The sequence below is a fragment of the Silene latifolia genome, chromosome 10, assembly GCF_048544455.1.
Source record: "Silene latifolia isolate original U9 population chromosome 10, ASM4854445v1, whole genome shotgun sequence".
Classification (NCBI taxonomy): domain Eukaryota; kingdom Viridiplantae; phylum Streptophyta; class Magnoliopsida; order Caryophyllales; family Caryophyllaceae; genus Silene; species Silene latifolia.
In genome coordinates this window covers 119,637,557-119,660,463 of record NC_133535.1, presented here as the reverse complement: position 1 = coordinate 119,660,463, position 22,907 = coordinate 119,637,557, and the positions used below count along the sequence as shown (strand labels likewise).

Sequence of the window (22,907 nt, the reverse complement as noted above, 5' to 3'; positions counted from 1 at the left end):
TTTTTTTTTTTTTAATAATATCAATTAATTTGTTCTTTTCTCAATAATAATAATTAATTTTTTCTTTTTTAGTTTTTAGTTTTTCTTTTTTCCTATTCATTAGTAATTTAATTTAATTTTTTATCAATTAACTATAATAGTTTAATTTTTTATTTATTCTAAAGATGTATATATAAGAGTTATTTTGATTATTGTTAGGAAAAAGGGTAGGAGATAGAAATTTTGTGGAAAAATGTATGTGAAAGAGTAAAGTTCGTATATGAAAACGTAATTCCGTTTTTTATATTGATTAAGTATCTCATTTTAAAGTTAACAATCTTTTGAAATAAAGTTCTAATATAAAGTAATCAAATATTTCTATGTTTTGTTAAGTAATTTTAAATTTAAATTGAAGAATATTTAAGTTTTAGATTTGAATCATAAATTGCATGGTTGAAAGGTTGTTTTTATTTTTTGATAATGTAATAAAACTAGATTGATCCTCTAGGGTAGGACCAACCTATCTCATCATTTCGAATGATTCAAACCACCTCGAAAGAGTTGGAAATGAATGTCCAATAGAAGTCATAAAGTCATCAACTTTGTTGGCTTCACGAAAACAATGTTTAATTATCACTTCATCGAACAAATGAAGGTCTAATTTCACATCCTTGATAATACTAAAGATTTCCCAAGGAATTTGCCAAGTATTACGAAGTGAGTTAATAACACATAAATTATCACCCTCCACAATTAACTTTGAGATTCCTAACTGTTTAGCGGCTAAAACACCTTCTTTTAAAGAGAGAGCTTCTGCAACAAGAATACTATTAGATCCGCACTTTTTTGCTCCTAACACAAGGACTTTACCATTATGATCTCTTATACAATATGCTAAAGCAGCTTTATTGCCTTCTATTCTTGAACCGTCAAAATTTAACTTTAGGAAATCGTTTCTAGGTTTCTCCCACCAGATTTCTTACCTACTAGAATTGATTCTAGTTGACTTGTCTTTTTCAGGATTGTTGAGATCCTTATGTCTAGTCTCATTCCAGATCTTAATGCTATTATTACATAAAATAATAATTTTGCTGATATTGAAATGAACATTGTTAAAGATAATGGCATTTCTATAAAACCATGCATTCTACCAAATAGAGATAATTTTAACGAAATCATCTTTTGGAATTAAATCTTTGAGATAATTGAGTTTCATAAGAAAACTTTGACTTGTAATATTATCATAATTTCACAAGAAATTGTTAAAGCTAATAATATTCATGTCTTGGATAACCGAACCAATCAAGGGATATTCGTAAAAGAAATGATCTTTGTTTTCAATATGATGGTTGCACAAAACACAGTTAGGTGGGACATTAATATGACTTTTAAGAAGTCTTTCTTTCGTTGGGGGGCCATCAACACAGGCTTTCCAAAGGAAAAATTTTAACTTTGGTGGAATATTCAATTTCCAAATCGAGTGAAATTCACATTTTTCAAGACTTTGATCGAACAAACCTTGTGCTAACCATGTTGCTGTTTTGGTAGAAAAATTTCCATCTGCAGACAACCCCCAAAGGAGGGTATCGATATGTCGTCTTGCTTAACCAAACTTGAGTTTGTACGTACCTTATTTTATTACTTAGACAGCTTCATACAAACCCCACTTATATTAGATATTACTAGGAAGAAAGATAACACAAAGTTAGTAAAATTGAACGGGTCTAAATAGAGTTGCAAACCCGTGCAATTGTTAAAGCTAATTTTCATTTTGTCCAACTCAAACATGTTTGTAGAACCTAGGCATGAACAAAATGAAAATTTTGACCCGTACACTTTTCGAATGTCGAATTGTTAAATATTATTCAAACCCGTGATATATTATCATATAAATATATAATAGTTAAAAAGTAAACGACAATATTATTATCCTTCATAAATTTTACTAAAATAAAAGACACGTTATAAATAACGTTATATATAAAAAAAAATTATGCAATCCATTTATATACTTATATAAACAAATAATTGACAACTATTTTAACAATTTTTTAGGGTTTTTTTATAACTGTTACTACATATAATTCAGATTTTACCAACTGCTACCAAAGTGAAATTTCTTTAAAAACTACTACCAATATTGTTGGTTCAGTTTAAAACTAACTATCACATCAAGTTCGGAAGCAAATAGAGATGATCTCAGCCGTCCATTTCAGATTGTCATCTTAAGTTCTATTTTTTCTTCCTTTAATGCCCTTACCCTTATCCCTTATATGTTTCTAACTTATTCATTCATCCATCACACCTCCATTCATTTTCAATTTTACCAATTTCAATTCTCAGTGACCCTCTCTCTATTTCAATTCTCATTCTCACTGATTCCCATCTCTTAGATTAACTTTTTCATCATCAAGTTCAAGTAATTTTTCTCTCTTATTTTTTCTTCCTGTATATGATATACCCATTGTATATTGTCAAATTAGAGTTCTTCATTTTTCATTTTCTGCGTTTGTAGCAATGTTGAATGGGCGCAATGGTGACAGAAATTTCAGGGCAATTAGATGTCGTGGTGATAGTCAGGAGGGAAGAGACAACAATGCTCACTGAAAAAAGGGAGGATTTTGGGGAAGAAGCTAAAAACGTACCTGGGATTGATTTATATTAGATGTAAACCCTAATCTGGGTTTCAATTTGGGGAAGAAGATTAGATGATTTATATGATTGACCTGAATCCCCAATTTAATTGGGAAGTAAAATGAGAAGTTTAAAGGATTTAGTATAGGTTGAATGAATGATGAGTGATGAGTGAAATAAATAAATTAGGTTAAAAGGGGGATAAGTTTGGGTAATGGGATGACATGAGTGAGAGGAGTGTAAAATAGGAGTATTATTGACTTTTCATGCGCACATAGGAGGTTCATTCTCATTTGGTAGTTAGTTTTTAACCGAACCAATAATATTGGTAGCAATTTTTTATTTTATTTTTACTTTCGTAGCAGTTGGTAAAATCTGAATTATATTTGGTAGCAGTTATCAAAAAAACCCCAATTTTTATGACACAACTTCTCATTTAAGGCGGAAGTATCTGTATTAAATTTAAGACAAGTTATGTGTTAGATGAGACAAAACTAAAACTCATTAGGGACTACTAAATATTGTTTCATCAATATAAATAAGATATTATTTATCCGTTTTAATTTTAAAACGGATTTATCTTCGTAACAAAAACCAATTATCTTTATGGAGTATTAGCACATAAAGAACAATACGTGAAATCATTAATAAAGTGGGTCTAACTCCACACACTCGGATTACTGCTCTAAGAGAAAAATAAAGTCAGTAAGTGGATTATACATTTGATGTAGTACATCAGATGGTATAGTTTTTGAGTATTAAGATAAAGTTTTTGAGTTTTAATCTAAAATTTTTGAGTTTTATTATAAAGTTTTTGAATTTATTTACTTAAACTTTATTCTCAAAAAGTTACATTATAACTCAAAAAAATTACATATAAGCTCAACAAAATTTGATTTTTGACATCATAAAACTAAAATGTAATTTATAAACTCTATATTACTCGAAAAAATACATAAAAACTCAAAAAGTCATTAAGTATGATGTAATACATCTGATGTACAATCCTTTTTCTCAAATAAAGTTGGCCCAAAATCTCACCCTAAGAGTTCCTCTTGATTTCTCACATATATATACTCACTCCTTCCAAAACCCTCGTATTCCTTCATTGCTCACTCTTCCGCCGCCCACTATCAAGTATCAACTCTTCACATAATTATGTTGATGATGTTTCCATCTTTTTTTTCTTCTTCCCACATCAACTGCACTTTTCATTATTATTACTCCATTTCAACAACTAATATTACAATTAAATTATCCATTACCCAATAACGTATCAATATATAGATTTATTATTTAAGGTGATTATTAATCCCTTCCTTTCTTTGTGGTTTTAAAAAATCTTAAATGATTAAGTTGATAATTGAGATGGTCCAAAATATATTTATTGAAACATTGGGGAATTATTGTATGAAGAGAAGATTATTGATAATATCATTTTTCTCTCATTATTTCTTCATTTATTTAAACAAAAGTACTCGGATTCACTGTCAGTCATTTTCTACGCATTTCTTTAATTTCTTTTAAATTTTGCAATTTTTTCCGTAATTGTAAATTTGGAAGTAGATTTGTAATTGTTTGGTGTGATTTTCATGTAAAATTCATTTTTTTTTGCTTTACACATCAAGAAAGCACTAATTTGTTTTTGAGTATTTTAACCATTTGTTTGATTTGCTTTTGCATTTTTTTTTATCTCCCCCTTTGATTAAATTCTTAAAATGAAGATTTCTTTACTTATGTAAAAAATTTACTCGAATTTATATTTTCTTTGTCCATCAATTAACAGCCTATTTTTATAATTTTATACTATAAATTTAGTAATTTTTAGTTGTAATTTTTGCCCCTGGTTCACAAAAATTCCTAAATTATATATTTTGTATCAATATTATGTAAGGTTATAATTATATTATGTAATATTGTAATTGAACTGAATTAACAATATTAATTGTAATCTGAATAATGAAGAGTGTTGTCAATTAAATCCAATATAGGTAGTGGCCCTGAAATTAAGGAAATAAAAATCGCAAGTTGACTTATTGACTTTCAACCACAGGCTGACACATCAGCTCTGTGGTTGTTCTTTTAATAAATAGGATAAGTACGGATGTTAGTGGGAGCGGTTACAAGTGAATACCGTATCGCATCCGTTTTAGTTGGGATGGATATGGATAAAGCTTTGGAAGGTGGTGATGCGGTTATGAAAATTGTACTCGTCATGGGTAGGGGTACAATTAATCTAGTTGAGCTTTGTTATAAAGTTATCGAGCTTTACTAACAAAATTATCGAGTTATGATACAAAGTTATTGAGCTTAAGAGAATAATTATTAAGCTTAATAACTTCATAAAATAGCTCGATAACTTGTAAAATAGCTCAATAACTTTGTGTAAGAGTTCAACAACTTTGAAGCGGTTGTACAATGCTACTATACTACAACTGGTTGTAGGATAATATTTGTGTGAGTAGAGGGGGAGATGAATTTTGCATCTTACCCACTTCATATATGCCTATCTGTCAATCATTAACAAAAAAATAGTACAATGATGATTTTATAAATCTTAATTTGTTATAATTAAGATATAATATTAATTATGACTATTTTCTAAAGTTTTTTACTAACAACTTCCTGAAACCCTAAAATAATAAAGATATAGGTTTAAAAAAATTGAATATTATTGGTGATTAAACCAACTTTTACGAACAAAATCGGAAATTCATTGTCACATTATCAAAACGTAACATCCATTTAACGACCGTTTCTGTAATACCCCATAGTTATAAGACCTGTACTCGGTCGAGTAAACCGAGTACTCGACCGAGTTGAACCCACTCGACCGAGTAAGGGACCGAGTGAGCCTGCAAAGTTGTTAATAACCCCTGATTCGTAGGACACTCGATCGAGTGAAGGTTCACTCGACCGAGTGGAGCCGCCACTCGACCGAGTGAACCGAGCACTCGACCGAGTGCTGCGGGAACCACTGAGTTTTCATGCGTGGGCTTTTCTTTTATTGGACCTAGACATATATATACCCTATTTTTCATATTTCTCCCATTTCCAAACCCTATTTCCTTCTCTCTAAAACCCTCATACCTCTCTCTACAATCCCTACTTCTCAATATCCTAGATCTACAACTATGGGTGAAGATTTTGGAGGATTCATCCACATATTCTTGTTCCTTGTCACTTGGTGAGTCTTATACTACCTTTTTCCCTTTAATTTGGATAATTCGTTTTAAGACTAAACCCTAAAATTTGAGGGTTTTTAATGGTGTTGTTAATTAGTGTTTTAATGTAATAATGAAGGGTTAATTAGTAGTATTAGTTGTTGTAGGATATTTTGTGATAGTTGTTACGGTATTATGTAGGATGAGACGGTCTTATGATATGGATGCTTGGTGGTTTTGAATTTGCTTGTGAAGAATGCTAAAAGGTAAGTTAATCCTACTCGGTTTCAATAATGTGGTGTTGTTTATGTTGTAATTAGTCTCACATAAATTAGGGCATTTGCATTATAATATGTTTGGCGGTTAATTGCATCATTAAGAGGATGATTATGAGATGTTGGGTTATAATTCATGTATTGGTTGTATTAGTGTGTGTGGAGGATATGTTGTTGTTGTTAATTGTTTAGAGACGTAAGACGGTTGGGAGACCGTCTTATGCTTGAGTCACCTCTTGGAGCTTCCCACTCCAAGAGGAATGTGCACATTAATGGTTTGAGTTTGGAGGGACGCGTGTGGTTGAGACACGACGTCTGGCAGGGGATCCGGTTGGCTGGCGTGTCCCGGTACCTGTTTGTGGTTATCGGTATGTCTGGGCGTGTCTCGGTACCAGTGTGGTTGACGATATGTCTGGATGTGTCCCGGTACCAGTGTGGTTGTCGGTATGTCTGGGCGTGTCCCGGTACCGTGATGGTGGTTGTTGATAGTGGTTTATTCATATTAGTAGTCATGTTGCATATTCACACACTTGAGTCGTGTCGCACTTTATTTGTTTATTGAAACTGACGTTTGTGTCTCTGTGCATTGTCACCTATCTCTTTTGGGATGGCCTGTGTCGATCCATATGATATCCTTTGGTCATATAGGGAGCAGGTTAAGTACAGGTGGTTTGGATAGTACGCGGGAGACGGGACGAGCTTGATGATATCACAAGACGAGTCTAGTTGGCTAGAGGAATATAGATGTCACGAGTTATATTTTATTTATTCATTTGTTTACGTTTGTGTAATTCATTAACAGTATATTTATAATAAATGTTCTTTGATTGAAGTTTTAAAACACTACCTCGGGAAACCGTGATAGTAACGCTCCAATTATCTTGGCCGGATAGTTGGGGTGTTACAGTTTCATTAGAGGGTACGATGGACACAAAAATAGAACCTCAAGGGTATCATAGGCAGATTCTTAAAAGTAGGGTACCATGAAAAGTCTGACAAAATTAAGGGGTACCATGAGAAATTTCCGTAAAAAAAAAATAGAAGTATTATTAATGATTAAACCACTTCATATCTGCCTATTTGTCAATCATTAATTGAATATCGAATAAAATTAACCTGTTAGCCATGGTCTTTGTCATCTAGTATAGCATTGCAAGGATCTAATGCGAGAAAATTGATGGATTGTTCATCTATAACATGTCTATAGGGAAGCAAATCGAGCTAGTGACTAACTTATTAATTAAGGAGTCGAGTCACCTACAAGCATTACTAATTTAGAAGCACCGCTAATCCCCCTTTGTATTTTCCTTCATGAAGATCTACTTGTAATGCTCTTCCTCGAGTCGCCACTAGTTAGTTTATCTTATTTTTTGGGTTTCCCAACTTATATATCAAAAAGAAATTCTTACGTTGTTTATATATTAAAAACCGAGTAAAGAACAAAATAACTCATACTTCGCAATTAATTATAAGACTCTCTCTCTCTCTCTCTCTCTCTCTCTCTCTCTCTCTCTCTCTCTCTCTCTCTCTCTAGTTAGACCTCCATTTTGCACTTGCATTATTATTCATGATGTGTCTACTTATTGAGCTGTTTGATGGAGTTTAAATTCTTGGCATTGTTAGTTGCTCAAAATACTTTTTATAGAGCTCAAGAAATTATTAAAAGTTTTAAAGACTTTGTAAAGAAATTCAACATTTCATTAGTATAGTCGATCGATAATGTCGTCCTTTTTATTAAATACAATACACAACATAAAAATAATTTATTATAATTCATCACAAAAAAGAAAGTCATTTTCGTTTCATATTAAAAAAAACGACGCCACATTTTATTAGTACTACGCAATTAAAAAGAGAGAAGAAGAAGAAAGGGACGTGCTAAATCTCGCACATCATTTTACTAAATCCCGTACAATTTTTCCCCTTATTCCGAGTGTACTCTCCTCACTTCTCACACCCACCCACCAAAAGAAAAACCAAAAACCCAAAACAATGAGAACACACCATCTACCCCCTCCCAATCTTGACCACCCTCCCCCACCCCAACTCTCTGCACCCGCCACACCCTACACGTCGCCAACCACCAACAAATGAACACCGACCATTCGCACCTAGTTATACACCGACGATCGTCCGCAGTCATATAACATTCGTGCGCACTGACGACTGCATACAGCCTGCACCACGTACTCCGGCCAAACACCGACGACCGCCAATACATCACACCCCTTCAACGACTAAAAAATCGAAACCCTAGTTGTAAATTTCCGTTTTCTTTAATTAAACAATCATTAAACCGATATTAAGACGTATATTAATAAAATTATTGATTATAAAGCAAAATTACTTTTGATACGTTCGAATTAAGATCCATAATTGTAACAATCGAGTGTTATAAGTGTGATATACGAGTGTTATACGTGTACGAAGGTTGCGGAGAACCATGAGAGAAAGAGAGACGAGAACGATACCGGCATTACAAGAGAAAAGTGAGAATTGGTAAGGAGACGAGAGGAGACTCAAGGGAAGGTTAGAAAAGAGGAGTGTGTGTGGCGAACTTCGGGGACAAAGTTTATTTTAAAGGGGGAAGACTGTAATACCCAGATATTTTGGGACCCATAAAGGACCTCGAGACACGTGAGGGGACCCACTTGTACTCGGAAGTAAAGGATGATCGTACACTAGACCAAGTAAGATCTAAACTAGACCTAGTAGACTACGAGTGGACCGAGTAGATTTTCCAGCGGATCGAGTGACTGATACTCGGTCGAGTAAGGTGTATACTCGACCGAGTGAGTGGCACTCGGTCGAGTGAACCAGTCACTCGATCGTGTGGCGCTGCGTAGTACCTCGATAAACCATATTTCGGGATTTCATCTTATCCAAACCTCTTATCCCTTCTTCTTCTTCTTCTTCTTCTTCTTCTTCTTCTTCTTCTTCTTCTTCTTCTTCTTCTTCTTCTTCTTCTTCCTCCTTCTTACTCTAAACACTCTCCTCTCTCTAGATGCTCCCTAAGCCTTTCCCATGACCTTCAAGCTTGGATTGAAGATAAAACGTCCCTCCTAATGCCCGATTTACCCATGTAAGTCGAAATCCCACCTTTCTCCTTTGTCTTATGTTAATATCAATTTTGGGGGTTTTTACTAAGGGAGATTAATTAGTAATTAACATATGTAATATGGGTAATTAGTGACTAATAATAAGGGGTTTCATATTATATTATAGTGTAGAATGCGTTGTGATAGTGTTTTATGATTTGTTTAGGATGAGACGGTTTTATGAGACGGAATCGAGTTGGATTCGAGTAGCTTGTGAAGAATGCGAAAAGGTAGGTTTATCCTACTTGGTTTCAATAATATTTTGTATGCATATTTGTGTCTTTCATCACTATTGTATTTGTGAGTCGATTGGTATATCATGTTGGTAATCGAGGGATTGTTATTCATAACATGTTGGGATTGAACTCATGATTCGGTCATATGCTTGGTGTTGTATTCTATTTGTCATATGTGGTTATTGTTGTGTTGTGTCGGAGGTCATTGGTGGTGGTACTTGGTTGTGAGGAGACGTAAGATACTTGGAAAACCGTCTTACGCTCGGGTCGCCTTTTAGATCTTCCCACTCCAAGAGGGATGTGCACATTAATGGCTTGAGATAGGAGGGACTCGTGTGGGTGAGACACGATGTCTGGCAGGGGAACCGGTTGGCTTCCGAACCCGGTACGTCTGGGCGTGTCCCTGTACCTTATGGTGAGGTATGGTGTCGTGGGCGTGTCCCTGGCACCGGTGGTTATGGGTATGTCTGGGCGTGTCCCGGTACCGACATGGTAATTGTATCTCATTTACATATTTAGCATGTTGCATATTCTTTTACTATGTTGTGTGTCATATTAAAGTATTGAAACTGACGTATTATGTGTCCGTGTAATTGTCACCTGTTTCCGGGGTGACCTGTGTCGATCCATTTGATATTTCCGATCATATGGGGAGCAGGTTGAGTATAGATTGAGTTGGGGTCACGTGGGAGACGCGACGAGCTTTGGACTTGAAGTCGAGTGTCATCTCATTTATTATATTAATTGTTTCTTAATTGCAACTTCGATTTCACCACCTCGGGAAACCGAGATGGTAACATCTCCCAATTACCTTGGCCGGGTAAGAAGGGAGTGTTACAGTAATTGATGAATTATTGATGAAGTGTTTTATTTTTGAGAGGGAGAGAAGGGGGGACAAGGTAGAGAACTTTTTTAATTTATTTTTAAAAGAAAAGGCAAAATTGGAATACTAGAGGTCAAGTGTGCGGAATTTAGTAAAACCATGCGCGAGATTTAGTAATTGCGAAAAAAAAGAGAGGATTGTTATCTACCTTCTCCTTCCCACCTTCTCCCTTTGCCCTCTTACACTCGATTAAGTTAATATATATCGTGTAAGGTCGGATGACAAATGAATAAGGCCAAATATATTATACTCTAACCGGGTTCTTAAAGGTAAGATAGAGCATGGATAAGATATCCAATCCAAGGTACTAGTTCGGATCGGATATCCATATTAGAAAATTCTGAAGTTAGATTTCCATATCCAAACCAAATGTTCCGGATATCCAATGTTCGGATATCCAAAAAAATCAGATCGGATGCGGATATCCATATGCAAATATCCAACGGATATCCATATTTTGGAATTTACTTTAAAATTAAGTTTGAAACGTGATCATATCCATCAATTTACAATCTCACATGATGATTTATGTAGTATTTTTACTCTAATGTTATCGACATAAAATTTAAGTACCACTTACATATTTTTCTTATGTTTTAAACATTTATTAAGTTGTGTTGTATCAGATAAAATTGTATTTTCTCGAAATTATAATTAAACTAGCGCTACAAGTTTAAAACACACACGGAAAAAAAATGAACGGTTTAAAAAAATAATTCAACACGGCAAGGTCGAAAATGTCATGCAACCCCAATATAAGGATTACAATCTAAACACACATATATTAAATAAAAGTTGGTTATAAACATCACAAGAAAATATAGTAAATAATAGAAATCTATAGTTTCGGATCGAATCAGATATCCAAATGTTTTAATTCTAAAAACTATATCCAAACCAAAACCAAAGATTTCGGATCGGATATCCGATCCCAACCTACCTTTCGAATCGGATTTGGTTCGAATATCAGATCAGTTTGGATAATCGGATTACTCGGCCCTAATTAGAGGATAAGGTAGAAAAGAGATGAGTAGATAACAATTTTTTTTTTTAAAAAAAAGGAAAATAGAATCGCGAATGCTATACGATTTACAAACCATCCCCAAAAAAACCAGATTTTTTATTTTTCTTTTTTCATTCATTTCAGCAACTGATTGTAGAGAGAGAAAGCAATCTAGAGAGAGAAAAACACATATAGAGGCCACAGAGAGATAGAGAGACTGTTAGTTGAGTTTAGCGAGAGAGAGCAGGGCTATGGCGTCTGCGTCAAGCGAACAGCAGAAGGCTCTTCTTCCAGTGGAGTTCATCAAGAGCGTTAATGGCCTCGATAAAGTCGTTCTTCGCGAAGTTCGCGGCAGCTCCGCCGAGGTATAACCGCTCGCTCCGTCTTTCTGTCTCTTTTTTTCGGATTTTCTCGCATTTGATGTTTCGCCGTTTTTCAGATGTTTTATGAACTCATTTTTGTTTTGATCTCTTGTTTTTTCGTTGTTGATGCTCATAATTCGGTTGATTTTGTGATATTTGTTTAATTTATCTAGTTATTTAGGTTATCCTGATGTTTTTTTTGGACGTTACGTTGTATTCTGTGTTAATTTGAGGTTATCAGATCTACTTTGCGTAATTTGTTGTTAAATTTTGCGTAATTTGCTTTTAGTTACGAATTTAGTGAGTTCCATAAGAATTGTGTTTTCTTGTTTTTACAAAAATGCCTATATTTTGCGTAATTCGCTGTTGATTGATGAATTTAGCGAGTTTCTTAGGTTTGCATTTTCTTGTTTTCAGTAAAATGCGTATATTTTGCGTAATTCATACATTTAGCGAGTTCCGTAAGACTTGCGTTTTCTTGTTTTCAGTAAAATGCGTATATTTTTGCGTAATAACTTAATGAGTTCGGTAAGATTTGCGTTTTCTTGTTTTTACGAAAATGTGTATATTTTCTGTAACTTGCTGTTAGTTGATGAATTAGCGAGTCTCGCAAGATTTGCGTCTTCTTAATTTTTATTAAAATGCATATACTTCGAAAAAGTAGTTGTTACTTGATGAATGAGTGAGTTTTGTAAGATTTGCCTTCACTTGTTATGTACTAAAATGCATATATTTTGCGTAATTTGTTGTTAGTTAGTTAGTGGATTCTGGGTTTCTTTAGGTTTGATTTTACTTAATTTTACGAAAATGCTTAAATTTGTCCCAAATATGTTGAATAATGAATTTGTTAAGAGGCTGTAGACTTTAGAAGTTGAAACAATAAGGTTGAGGAATCCGGTGAGAGAGAAACCGATCATAGGTTACTTTGCTTGTGTAAATATAGGAAATTAGGAGTGATTATAAGTAATTTTGATTTTATGTGTAGCAGTTAGTTGGTCACTATTGATTTCCAAAATGTCTTTCATCTAAACTGAACTCAAGTACTCAACTACTCAAGTAGAAGGAATTGGTCTGTCGAGTCATGTCGTGAGAGATTGGCTTTGTATATTGATTAAGTTCAGATAAGAGATCTGAGAAAGGAGGTGCATAGAAAATTCTGTTGGTGAGAGACAACTAATGTGGGAATTAGGATTGAAGAAGTTAACTTGACTCGGAAACCTGGGATGAAAAAACTAAGGGTTATACAATTTTTTCTGATTATGAAAGAAAAGAGAGAAAAGACTAGATCAGCCTTGTTTGCTTCATTTATTATATTGATTTGTTAAGACGCCTTTGTTAAAAACAAACTCTATCTTAATTCTGATAATGCTCTTTTGTGCTAAGCAGTCCTCATTTTGCATCAAAACTTGTAACCTCATTTAATCACTAGGCATGCTGCTTATGACACAAGCAGTATATTCTTTCTATATGATAGTTGTAGACTTTGTTCATTGTAAAATCTTTTTGGTTACTGTAATTTAATTAGGTTGTGTTGTCTCTGATATATCCGTTTTCTTCTGAAGCTTTACCTCTACGGGGGACAGGTGACTTCGTGGAAGAATGACTATGGAGAGGAATTGCTATACGTAAGCAATAAGGTGTGTCTGACTTTAAATTACAAGCCACTTTGTGTCATTATTTTTACCTTTGAAGATGTTCATCGTGATGGTGTAGAAAAAGCCTATTGATTAGAATGCCTTCTATTTTCCCTTTACTACGAGATAGGGTAGGCGAAGGAGATAGATGCTCAGTGTAACACCAAGCTCTCTGTCTGACTGTTGCCTATCTTCAGTGAGCTTGTCTTTTGATGTAAACGTCTATGATGCAATCAGAATTTTACACCAAGACATTGTCGTATCAGCTTATCAATATTCTTTGGTGATTAATTTATTGTTAAATAATAATTCCTCTCCAAACTAATTGGTCATGTCCAGTGCGGTATACATTGATATTGGGTTTCGTTGTCTGCTTTGGGAATGTGATTTACTTGGTGTGATCAACTGATCAATGCGGTTGGTCTATCCGGTGAGAAAAATATATGATGGTTAAGAAACAATTGAGATAAAAACATAGAACAATCTGGAAAACATATATTCAGTGAGGGAATGAGGAAGCCACACTCATAGATAGATTTAATGTGTCACAATGCAGAAGATGAAAAGTATCATTCATGTAAGTTTCTGTGAGAAAGCTTTAATTTGGAAATTGTTTAACTAATAATTGAAGATGAACAAAAGGAAGTTATTGACAGCTTGGAAATAGACCCATTTGTTCAGCAGTTCTGCTGGGTCATCTTCGATCAAAACAGAATTTTTTTCATAATATATAGTAGTTTTTTGTTGTTTTGTAATTGTTGTTTCGATTGTGTTGGGCATTTGTGGTTGTTTATATGTTCGTAATTTATTATATGAGCGTCACCGACATGTATCTTCATTTATTTATATTTCGTGGGGTCTCAGTTTGGTTGAGTTGGCTTATTATGTCGGGCTGTCTGCACATACAATTGGTAGTATCCCATGAAAATCCAGACGTTATTGTCTTAATGCTATAAATCGTGTTGGGACTACTTGAAATTTGAGATTATTTTTGTTTATCTTTGGCTTGCCATTCAGGCTCAATTCAAACCCCCAAAAGCTATTCGTGGTGGCATACCGATATGTTTCCCTCAGGTTTGTACTTTATATAAAAAACTTTTTCTTATTATTTGTTTTTCTCGTTTTCCATTTGTCTTGATCATCTTCAAAGGTTAACTTGTGCTACATGCGTACATGGTGCAGTTCAGTAACCATGGATCTCTGGAAGCTCATGGATTTGCCAGAAACAGGGTTTGGAGTATCGATCGTGACCCACCACCTTCACAATCAAATAACAAGGCATATGTTGATTTAATTCTCAAGCCCTCTGAAGATGATCTGAAACTATGGCCTCATAGGTACATTTTTGTTCTGAGCTTTTATGTTTTAATTTCTAGAGACACATCATATCATCCTTTGTACTCACTAAAGAGATGACAACTGTTATCATTTGTAGTTTTGAGTTCCGCCTGAGAGTAACCCTGGGACCTGGAGGCGATCTGATGCTGACATCACGTGTTAGAAACATAGACACTAAGCCATTCACCTTTACATTTGCATATCACACCTATCTTTCTGTCTCAGATATCAGGTACAAAATCTCTGCTACTAGTTTAGCGTTTCCCATTTATGTCTTTTAACTGTTGTATATAGTATTATTATCCCCCATCAACACCACTTTTCCTCCTCCCCAAAAAAGCCTTGATTTTTTTTGTTTTAGTTAATGGATTGAGGTTGTATGTGTTGAAGACTGGACTTGCTCCAGTTGTCGTAGAAAAGTGAAATGAACCTGAAGCAAATTAGCACTATTACTCTTCTCCTTCATTGAACGTTTTAGATTGTCAGCCTGCTACAAGTACTCAAGTAGTCCTATGTGTGCTGGAAGACAATTTGTGGGCAATCCTCAGTGGTTACATTTTTATGGAAATGTATACATTCTGCAATTACAAATCCATAATTTCTTGCCTAGGCGGTATCTTTTTATGTGTTAGTTTTTTCTTGTAAAATTACTGTTCTACCTGTAGGCACGCTGCAATATCAATCATGATAGGATAACACAGCTACTTAAAATCAGTGTGATATTCTTAATTCATCTTTGATGTAAAAGCGAACTTAAAAAGTGACTACAGTTTACATTTGCTAAATGCATATAGTACTCATATTAAAGATTTAAAGAAGTCATCATATGCGGTATTCCCATATTATCAACCTAATACTTTCTTATAGTATGCGGTATACCAATGTTATCGCCCTAATAATATGCGCATTGTTTACACACCTGTCAAATATAATGTTATGATTTTAATGTCGTGAACTTGTAATGTAAAAGCCTTAAACATGAAAAGTGACCACAATCTGCATAAGCTTCATGTACTTTTATTTAAAGAAATGTATACATTCTGCAATCACAATCCATAATTTTTTGCCTAGGCGTGGTCTTATGTGTTAGTGTTTTTTTTTCCTCCTTCTAAAATTACCGTCCTACCTGTACGCACACTGCAGTATCGATCATGATAAGATAACACTAAACACAATGTGCACATCAATTACACAGCTATTTTAAAATAAGTGTTATATTCTTAATTCATTTATGTAAAAGCCTTAAACATGAAAAGTGACTACAGTAAGATGTATGCGGTATTCCCATATTAATGTCTTTATGCACGTTAGTTACGCACCTGTCTATTATAATTTTCTGAGTTTAATGTCTTTATGATGTAAAAGCCTTAAACATGAAAAGTGACCACAATCTGTATCACCATCATGGACTTTTATTATTGAAGTTGCTGTGGTATGCGGTATTCCCATATCATGAAGTTACCTCCTTGTAGGGATGACAATGGATCTTGAACTTGATTTGGATCACCTAAACTCAATATGGGCGGGTTAGGTCGGAATCTTAAAAGTTTTTGATCCATCGACATTGAAACAGATCTGGGTCTATTTTTAAAACCTATCATGGTCAAAATGCAACCTAGGGTGCAGATAACATATCCGGTCCAAATATGGCTCCTTGACATCCCTAGTTAGTTATAGTCTCAAAGCTATAAAGTTAAGTTTTTTTTTTTGTTGGTTGGAAATGTCTCCACTGGCTGACAACTTCACAACTGATAAAGCACCCATTGTTCTTCTTTTTTTGGAAGGAAAAAAAGTCATCATGGGTTGTTTTGCTCTAATTAACATTGGTGGATCAGTGGTATATTCAAAAGCAAAAACCTGGGTTGATTGCTAGGATGGTGAACATTTAAGAGTCCAACGTGAAAACTCTACCCAAAATCTTATCAGTCTGTGTTGTCCTAATACTCCTACAGGAGGACCGCCTTAGTTACACAATACTTGTTTAAGGGGGATATGTTTGTCGAGTCTCTGTAGCGGGCTTATAGAAACAGGTGTAGGAGACCGGTCCACAAGCAAGTGAGGTTCCATCCTAAAACCAATTTATGATAGTAGGAGTAAGCCACTAGCTTATAAACTAAGTCTAGTCTCTCTAATTCTTCTGATGTGGGGTAATGCCCAACACACACATGAGAAGAGATCTAAAGAATGTTTCTTCTTAGTCATCACCAATCTGCTATGTAGATGGATGATATTTATGTTTTAGGTGTGGGAATTTCAAATTTTGTCATTTAGTATGAGATTGAATCACCTCAGGAATTTTGTGATGTCTACAAGTCTTGCTTTGGGACAAGCTTCTTTGGGTAGCGTCATCGTCAATCACATCATAATATTACTTAATAGATCCACTATTGTGCATCGTGAGCACAATATAATGTTCATATGGTTGCATTATACTTGCGTCGTTGAGCTTTACCACCTTAAGCATCGTTCTTCCCCACTTGGAGAGATCTTAGAAGGAACACTCACTACTTTGTCTTCATTCCATATCCTTTCCCTTCATGAATTCTGGAACTCTCTCCTTATTCTTTACCATCTTTCGTTCCTCTTCTGGATGCTGCACTAACATTATTGTTTAAACAAATGAATAATAATGACTATTATAATGAATTCTATTCATAATGAATTCTGATTGATGAGAGAATTTATTTTGGGTAACCTGGGCCAAAAATCATCATTTTGTAGTTAAACTATTTTCTTACGAGTTTGTCGCTTTTATACAGTGAAGTTCGAGTAGAAGGGTTGGAAACTTTGGACTACCTTGACAACATGCAAAAGAAGGAGCGTTTTACTGAACAAGGAGATGCTATCACATTTGAAGGAGAAGTTAGTTTTTTAGTATTTATTTCCTCTTTCTTCTCCCTTGCATCTTGTACTGTGTAATAGATGTCCTACCTTTTTTTGTGTAAGACAGATTGACAAGATCTATCTTAGCACACCAACTAAGATTGCAATCCTCGATCATGAAAGGAAAAGGACATTTGTGATTCGCAAAGATGGGCTACCTGATGCTGGTATGTTTATTTATGTAAAATAGATTATTATACTTTCTACATGACTAGCTGTGGAGAGTCTGGTGTATACATTATGTTATTAAATAATCTCTTTCTTCGAATGTGCAAATTGACCCCTCATTGTTTTCTTAGTAATTGATTTTCCTTCTATGATTATTTGCTTTCTGTCCTGCTTGGTTCGAGTAATTAAAGGTTCATGTATTATACCAATAGTTTCCACTGAAGTTCCTTGTTACTTTTAGGAGGTTGCTTCCTATTCTGATCGAATCACTTAAGTTTGGAAATGATAATTCCGTGTGCAGTTGTATGGAATCCGTGGGACAAGAAGGCTAAGGCGATGGCGGATTTTGGAGATGAAGAATACAGGCATATGTTGTGTGTGGAGGCTGCTGCAATTGAAAAGCCCATCACGCTCAAGCCTGGTGAAGAGTGGCGGGGCCGTCAGGAACTATCTGCTGTTCCATCTAGCTACTGTAGTGGCCAGCTTGATCCTCGGAAAGTTCTTTTCGGCACCTGAACTTTGCTATGCTCTCATCAACATTCTGTACAGGTTTTCTCCCTGAAATTCAGTAGCTCTTCTATGTATCTCGAGTTGCCATTGGTGGTTCCATGTAGAAATACATGGTCCCCAAACGCCGTAAATTTTTTATTATTTGCGAATTGTGCCCAATTTCAATGGTTGAATTTTCATATTATAATGACGACAAGCAACTTTTCAATGCTACACCAAAAAGAAAATTATTTCAGGTCAGCCGATGCAGGTTACTAACTTGCCGGTTGCTATACATCATTTATATTGTTGGTGGAAATTTGTTGGTTTCTCCATTTGTTTTTTGTGTAGGTCGGTCTTTTTTCCTTTGGGGTGACGATTGGACTTTTAACCTAATAAGAGAAGTACTCAGTAGAATTTATTGAATCCTCTATTTACTAAAAGAATAGGTGAAACTCTCATTTTTCCCGCCTAAACCATATTTCTTAAAATAAAGCGTAGTATTTTTAGCATATATTATAGGTATAGTAGGTGACTAATGGCACAATCTTTTAATAAATTTAATAATAACACATTCTATATTATTTCACATTCTACATAGATTTATCTCCATTATTGTATGATAAAAAAACAAATTTTTTTTTAAATAATTGTACGATGAAAATTCATTGACTTTTAATGATAAGAAGTTGCACAAAAAATTTTAATAGTAAAAATATTCTAAAAATAACATCTTTAATTTCTCGGTAAAAAGAAAACTTCCATTAAAATACTCATTTCATGATTTTTTACAATTTTAGTTTTTATTGCTCAAATCAAAATAAAGTGATGAGAAACATAAAAAATAAGTGAATTGTCAATTTAAAATCCATAAATAATACGAAGTACACTAAAAAGTAAAATTTTATAAATACTGTGCATATATTGCACGTGATCTAAACTAGTTTATATCATTCGCATATTTTGAGAGGTGTTGAATATTTAAGAAAGCATCTTACCATTTGAGACCTACTTGTTGAGCGATATTCAGTCGGTCAACAGCCTCTAGGTCTGATTAGGAATAGAATTGTTGCTCACATTGTCATTTCCTGGAGTCATGATTTTGCTTTTGAACAGTACATTGACATATTTTCGGGCACATGCATTGACTATGAAAAATCGGGTGGGAAAATAAGAGCTCCCCACCTTCCCCGCTTCCTGGAGTTCAGTTCCCATGTACCCTATATGGCAAATGGCCTTGCATCCCTTCCACACGGCGGTTAGCAGTTGTCAAAAATTCATGCATTGAGTTTGTGGACGCAAATAACCTGTGCTGGTTGGAGTCTCGGAATCTTACGTTTTTCAAAGTACACGTTGGGACTCTGTATATAATAATATAATCTTAACATCTGGCTCTAGAGTTGACCTTGACTGCAGCCATTATCACTTGTACTTTGAATCCCCTGTTTCCTTATTTGTCTTGCTCCAATGGCTTACCAGCAGAAACTGAGGTATATATATTTATTTATTTTTCTGATGCGTTTCAGGTTGGGTAACAGATGTGTCTTAAAGATGTTAAAACTCGTAATCAAGTTGGAGGATTGGTAGCCTGGATTCGTCTCAAAGGTACCTAATCGGGTCTCTGTTTCCATGGCGAATTATTGCATTGGTGAAATAATGTTTCCTTATAAATGGATGAATATTTTTGGATGGTATATCGAAGTGCTAGTACATTGTTAAGCAATCTGTTAGTGAAAGCACCTCCTATATTCGTTTTAGAAGTTTTGCCGTGTAATATCTTCTGGGTTTCCATCTTTGACAAATTTTGGAACTATGGATCAAAAGTCATGAAGTTTTTTTGTTAGATTATTATCCTTAAAATTTTTCTGTCCTTATTTGTTCAGTGGTTGTGGAATTGGTTTATTAGCTACATGCAAAACTCCCTCTTGGTCAAGGCCATCATTGACGCATGTCGCATGGGTTACCATTTCCCATTGTCGGGGAAGCCAATAGATGGCTGACCATCTGTGGCGTTTTAATCAGCACCTTTATTCCGCCCATAGATGACTTTCATGAGCGCAAGGTTTTGAAAATAGATACGGTCTATTTTCTTGCTCATTAATCTCCGAAACCATAGAACAGTTAAGCCAACTTGGTTTTATCAGATGTCACTACTGCAAATTTAGATTAATGAAAAAACAAGTTGATGGCCATATACTTGTATGCAACTCGCAATTGCAAAAAACCAAATTGGGAGAAGTATATGAAACTAGTCCATGTAAGGTGCGCATCCTTGTCATAACATAACATTAGTCACATGGGCGGGGGGCAGTGTAGAGATTCCAGGAAGTAGAATAACCAATAATACAATTCTGTGTAATTACCCCCAATTCATAATGCATACATATGATACCTGTTATTTTGGAATGACTGCATGCTGCCATGTGACGTACAACAAGAGTAGAAGGTGCTACTATTTATGCGTACGGCCTAATTTGCCCCTCTATGTTATTATTGGGAAATAAAATGGCTTGATTAACTAATCATTGATTATGACGCCTTTCATTATAGATTATTAGAAGAATGGTGTCTTTAAGTAAAAAGACAACTTATCTACACTTTAGTCTTGGCAACTAGTAGTAAATAGTGAGTGGTTCAATCTTGTGAACGAGATACGTAGTCACAATTCACAAAGCATGCTCGCGATTGAATGAGATACAAACATATATGTTTACATTACGTACTTTTAGAATATTTACACAATTATTTCGTGGTTTTTGTGGGAAAGTTAAAGATAGGTAATTGATTGGAACATTTGGACCAATATATAAAGGGTTGTTGAGCTTAAACATGTAATAATTGCAAATGTAGTTAAATTAATTAGTTAGATACGACTTCTATTATACAGTGGTGATTGCCCCCATAACTAGGGCTGGGCACGGGTCCAAAATCGGACCGGACCGGACCGGAACCGGATTCGGCAAAATTCATGGACCGGGACCGGACCGGATTACAAAAATTCCGGTCCGGGACCGGACCGGAAAAATTCCGGTCCAAGACCGGACCGGTTGGACCGGAATCACCCACTTTTTCAAATTCCGGTCCAAAAATTCCGGTCCATTGGATCGGATCAGACCGGAATAAAAATACAACTTTAAGAAAAAAAATGAAAATAACAATAATTTCGGGCATTCCGGTCCAAACAGGTCCGGATCGGAAAATTCCGGTCCCGGACCGGAAACCGGAATCTTGGAAAATGGTGGACCGGAGACCGGACCGGAATTTTTAATTCCGGTTCCGGTCCACTCGATTCCGGTCCGGACCGGTCCATTTTTCCGGTCCGGACCGGATTATGCCCACCCCTACCCATAACTTTGCGAAATTGTGAAATTAACCCCCACAATTTTTAATTGAAGTGATTAGGCCCCATAACTTACATAATAAGTGAAATTAAATCCTTTTTCAAATCTCACGAGAAATTGAATTTATCATATCACAAAAGTAAAAATGACTATGTTCTTATGAAAGATACGAAATAGAAGTTTAAAAAAATTAATCAAAAATCTCACCAAAATATTATTATATACCGATAGCTTTACCAACAAGCATACATATAACATACTAAAATCATACGTATTACATACTAAACCATTTTTTTACATACGTATGTAATTCGGTATGATTTTTTAGGAAAAAAAAAACAATTAACAATTTTATGTGAACATTTTTTAATTGTTGACAAATAGAAAAATTTGAATATATTTTTACCCTTTTATTATATTTCTTATACTTTTTTGTCCTGAAATATTTTATTTCGACTTCTGATTTTAACACAACTACCTAACAAAATATTTTGCAATTGAAATTTTTTTACAAAAATTTGAAAAATATGTACTTTATATAAAAATAATAAATTGTTTGATTTTCGTAAAATATTTTTAATTTTATTTTATCTAATTTATGCTATTTTTTTTTATTAATTTTTTAAAACTTTTATTTCGTATTTTTCATAAGAACCTAACCATTTTTACTTTTGTGATATGATAAATTGAATTTCTCGTGAGATTTTGATAAAGGGGTTTAATTTCACTTATGTTGTAAGTTATGAGGCCTAATCACTCCAATTGAAAGTTATGGGGGTTAATTTCACAGTTGAATAAAGTTATGGGGTCAATCACCACTTCCCCGGCTTACTAAGTATTGTAACACCCCCATACACCAAAGTGCCTTACCAAGGACCACCCCAATGTATGAAGGTGCTACCATCTCGGTTTTCCGAGGTAAGTAGATCAAATAAACAATAGAAGAACATTTATTATATTGCTAAATACTTTACATCGTACAACAACGTGATAAAGATACAACATGAACAACTACAAAGACTACTAGCGTGAGAGACAGGGATATCTACTTCGGTAGCGTGATGACTCGATTCCCTTCCTTGCCCCACATGCATCAAGACTAGCTGTACTTGCTAAACCAACTGCTCACCATCCCCAAATGGATAACCACAGTTTTGAAAACACAACACGGGGTCAGTTCACTGAACAATCAAGATAAGACAAGTAAGATAAAGATAAACAGCTGTTCACAATCCACCTCCAACTTTCAATCACATCTCATAACTGACTACACACTAAAGTGTGTAGCCCTGCCAGTGGGGGACCGCAGCCTTGCCCACCTAAGTCCCCGCTCATCAACGAGCGATAACCATGTTCATTAATGTGCACATCCCCTCCTGTGGCGGGTTCCACAGTGGGCGAAACTAGGGCGTGAAGCCAC

At 34.8% G+C, this 22,907-nt stretch overlaps 1 protein-coding gene across 1 annotated transcript; it reads left to right on the top strand.

The window, feature by feature from the left end:
* Nucleotides 1-11,329: 11,329 nt before the first annotated feature.
* On the top strand, nucleotides 11,330-19,989 carry LOC141605852 (putative glucose-6-phosphate 1-epimerase). Its single transcript, XM_074424766.1, has 9 exons — nucleotides 11,330-11,637; nucleotides 13,197-13,271; nucleotides 14,286-14,342; nucleotides 14,451-14,605; nucleotides 14,704-14,838; nucleotides 17,366-17,468; nucleotides 17,557-17,656; nucleotides 17,959-18,206; nucleotides 19,673-19,989. Exons 1-8 carry the CDS (start codon nucleotides 11,524-11,526, stop codon nucleotides 18,171-18,173), a joined length of 954 nt encoding a protein of 317 aa, XP_074280867.1. The 5' UTR covers nucleotides 11,330-11,523; the 3' UTR covers nucleotides 18,174-18,206; nucleotides 19,673-19,989.
* Nucleotides 19,990-22,907: the final 2,918 nt, after the last annotated feature.

Bases quoted from the DNA above. Each gene is read 5' to 3' on its own strand.
- LOC141605852 (XM_074424766.1), top strand. From the start codon at position 11,524: ATGGCGTCTGCGTCAAGCGAACAGCAGAAGGCTCTTCTTCCAGTGGAG. The intron at 11,638-13,196 runs GTATAACCGCTC...TTTCTTCTGAAG, and splicing joins TTCGCGGCAGCTCCGCCGAG to CTTTACCTCTACGGGGGACA. The intron at 13,272-14,285 runs GTGTGTCTGACT...CTTGCCATTCAG, and splicing joins TGCTATACGTAAGCAATAAG to GCTCAATTCAAACCCCCAAA.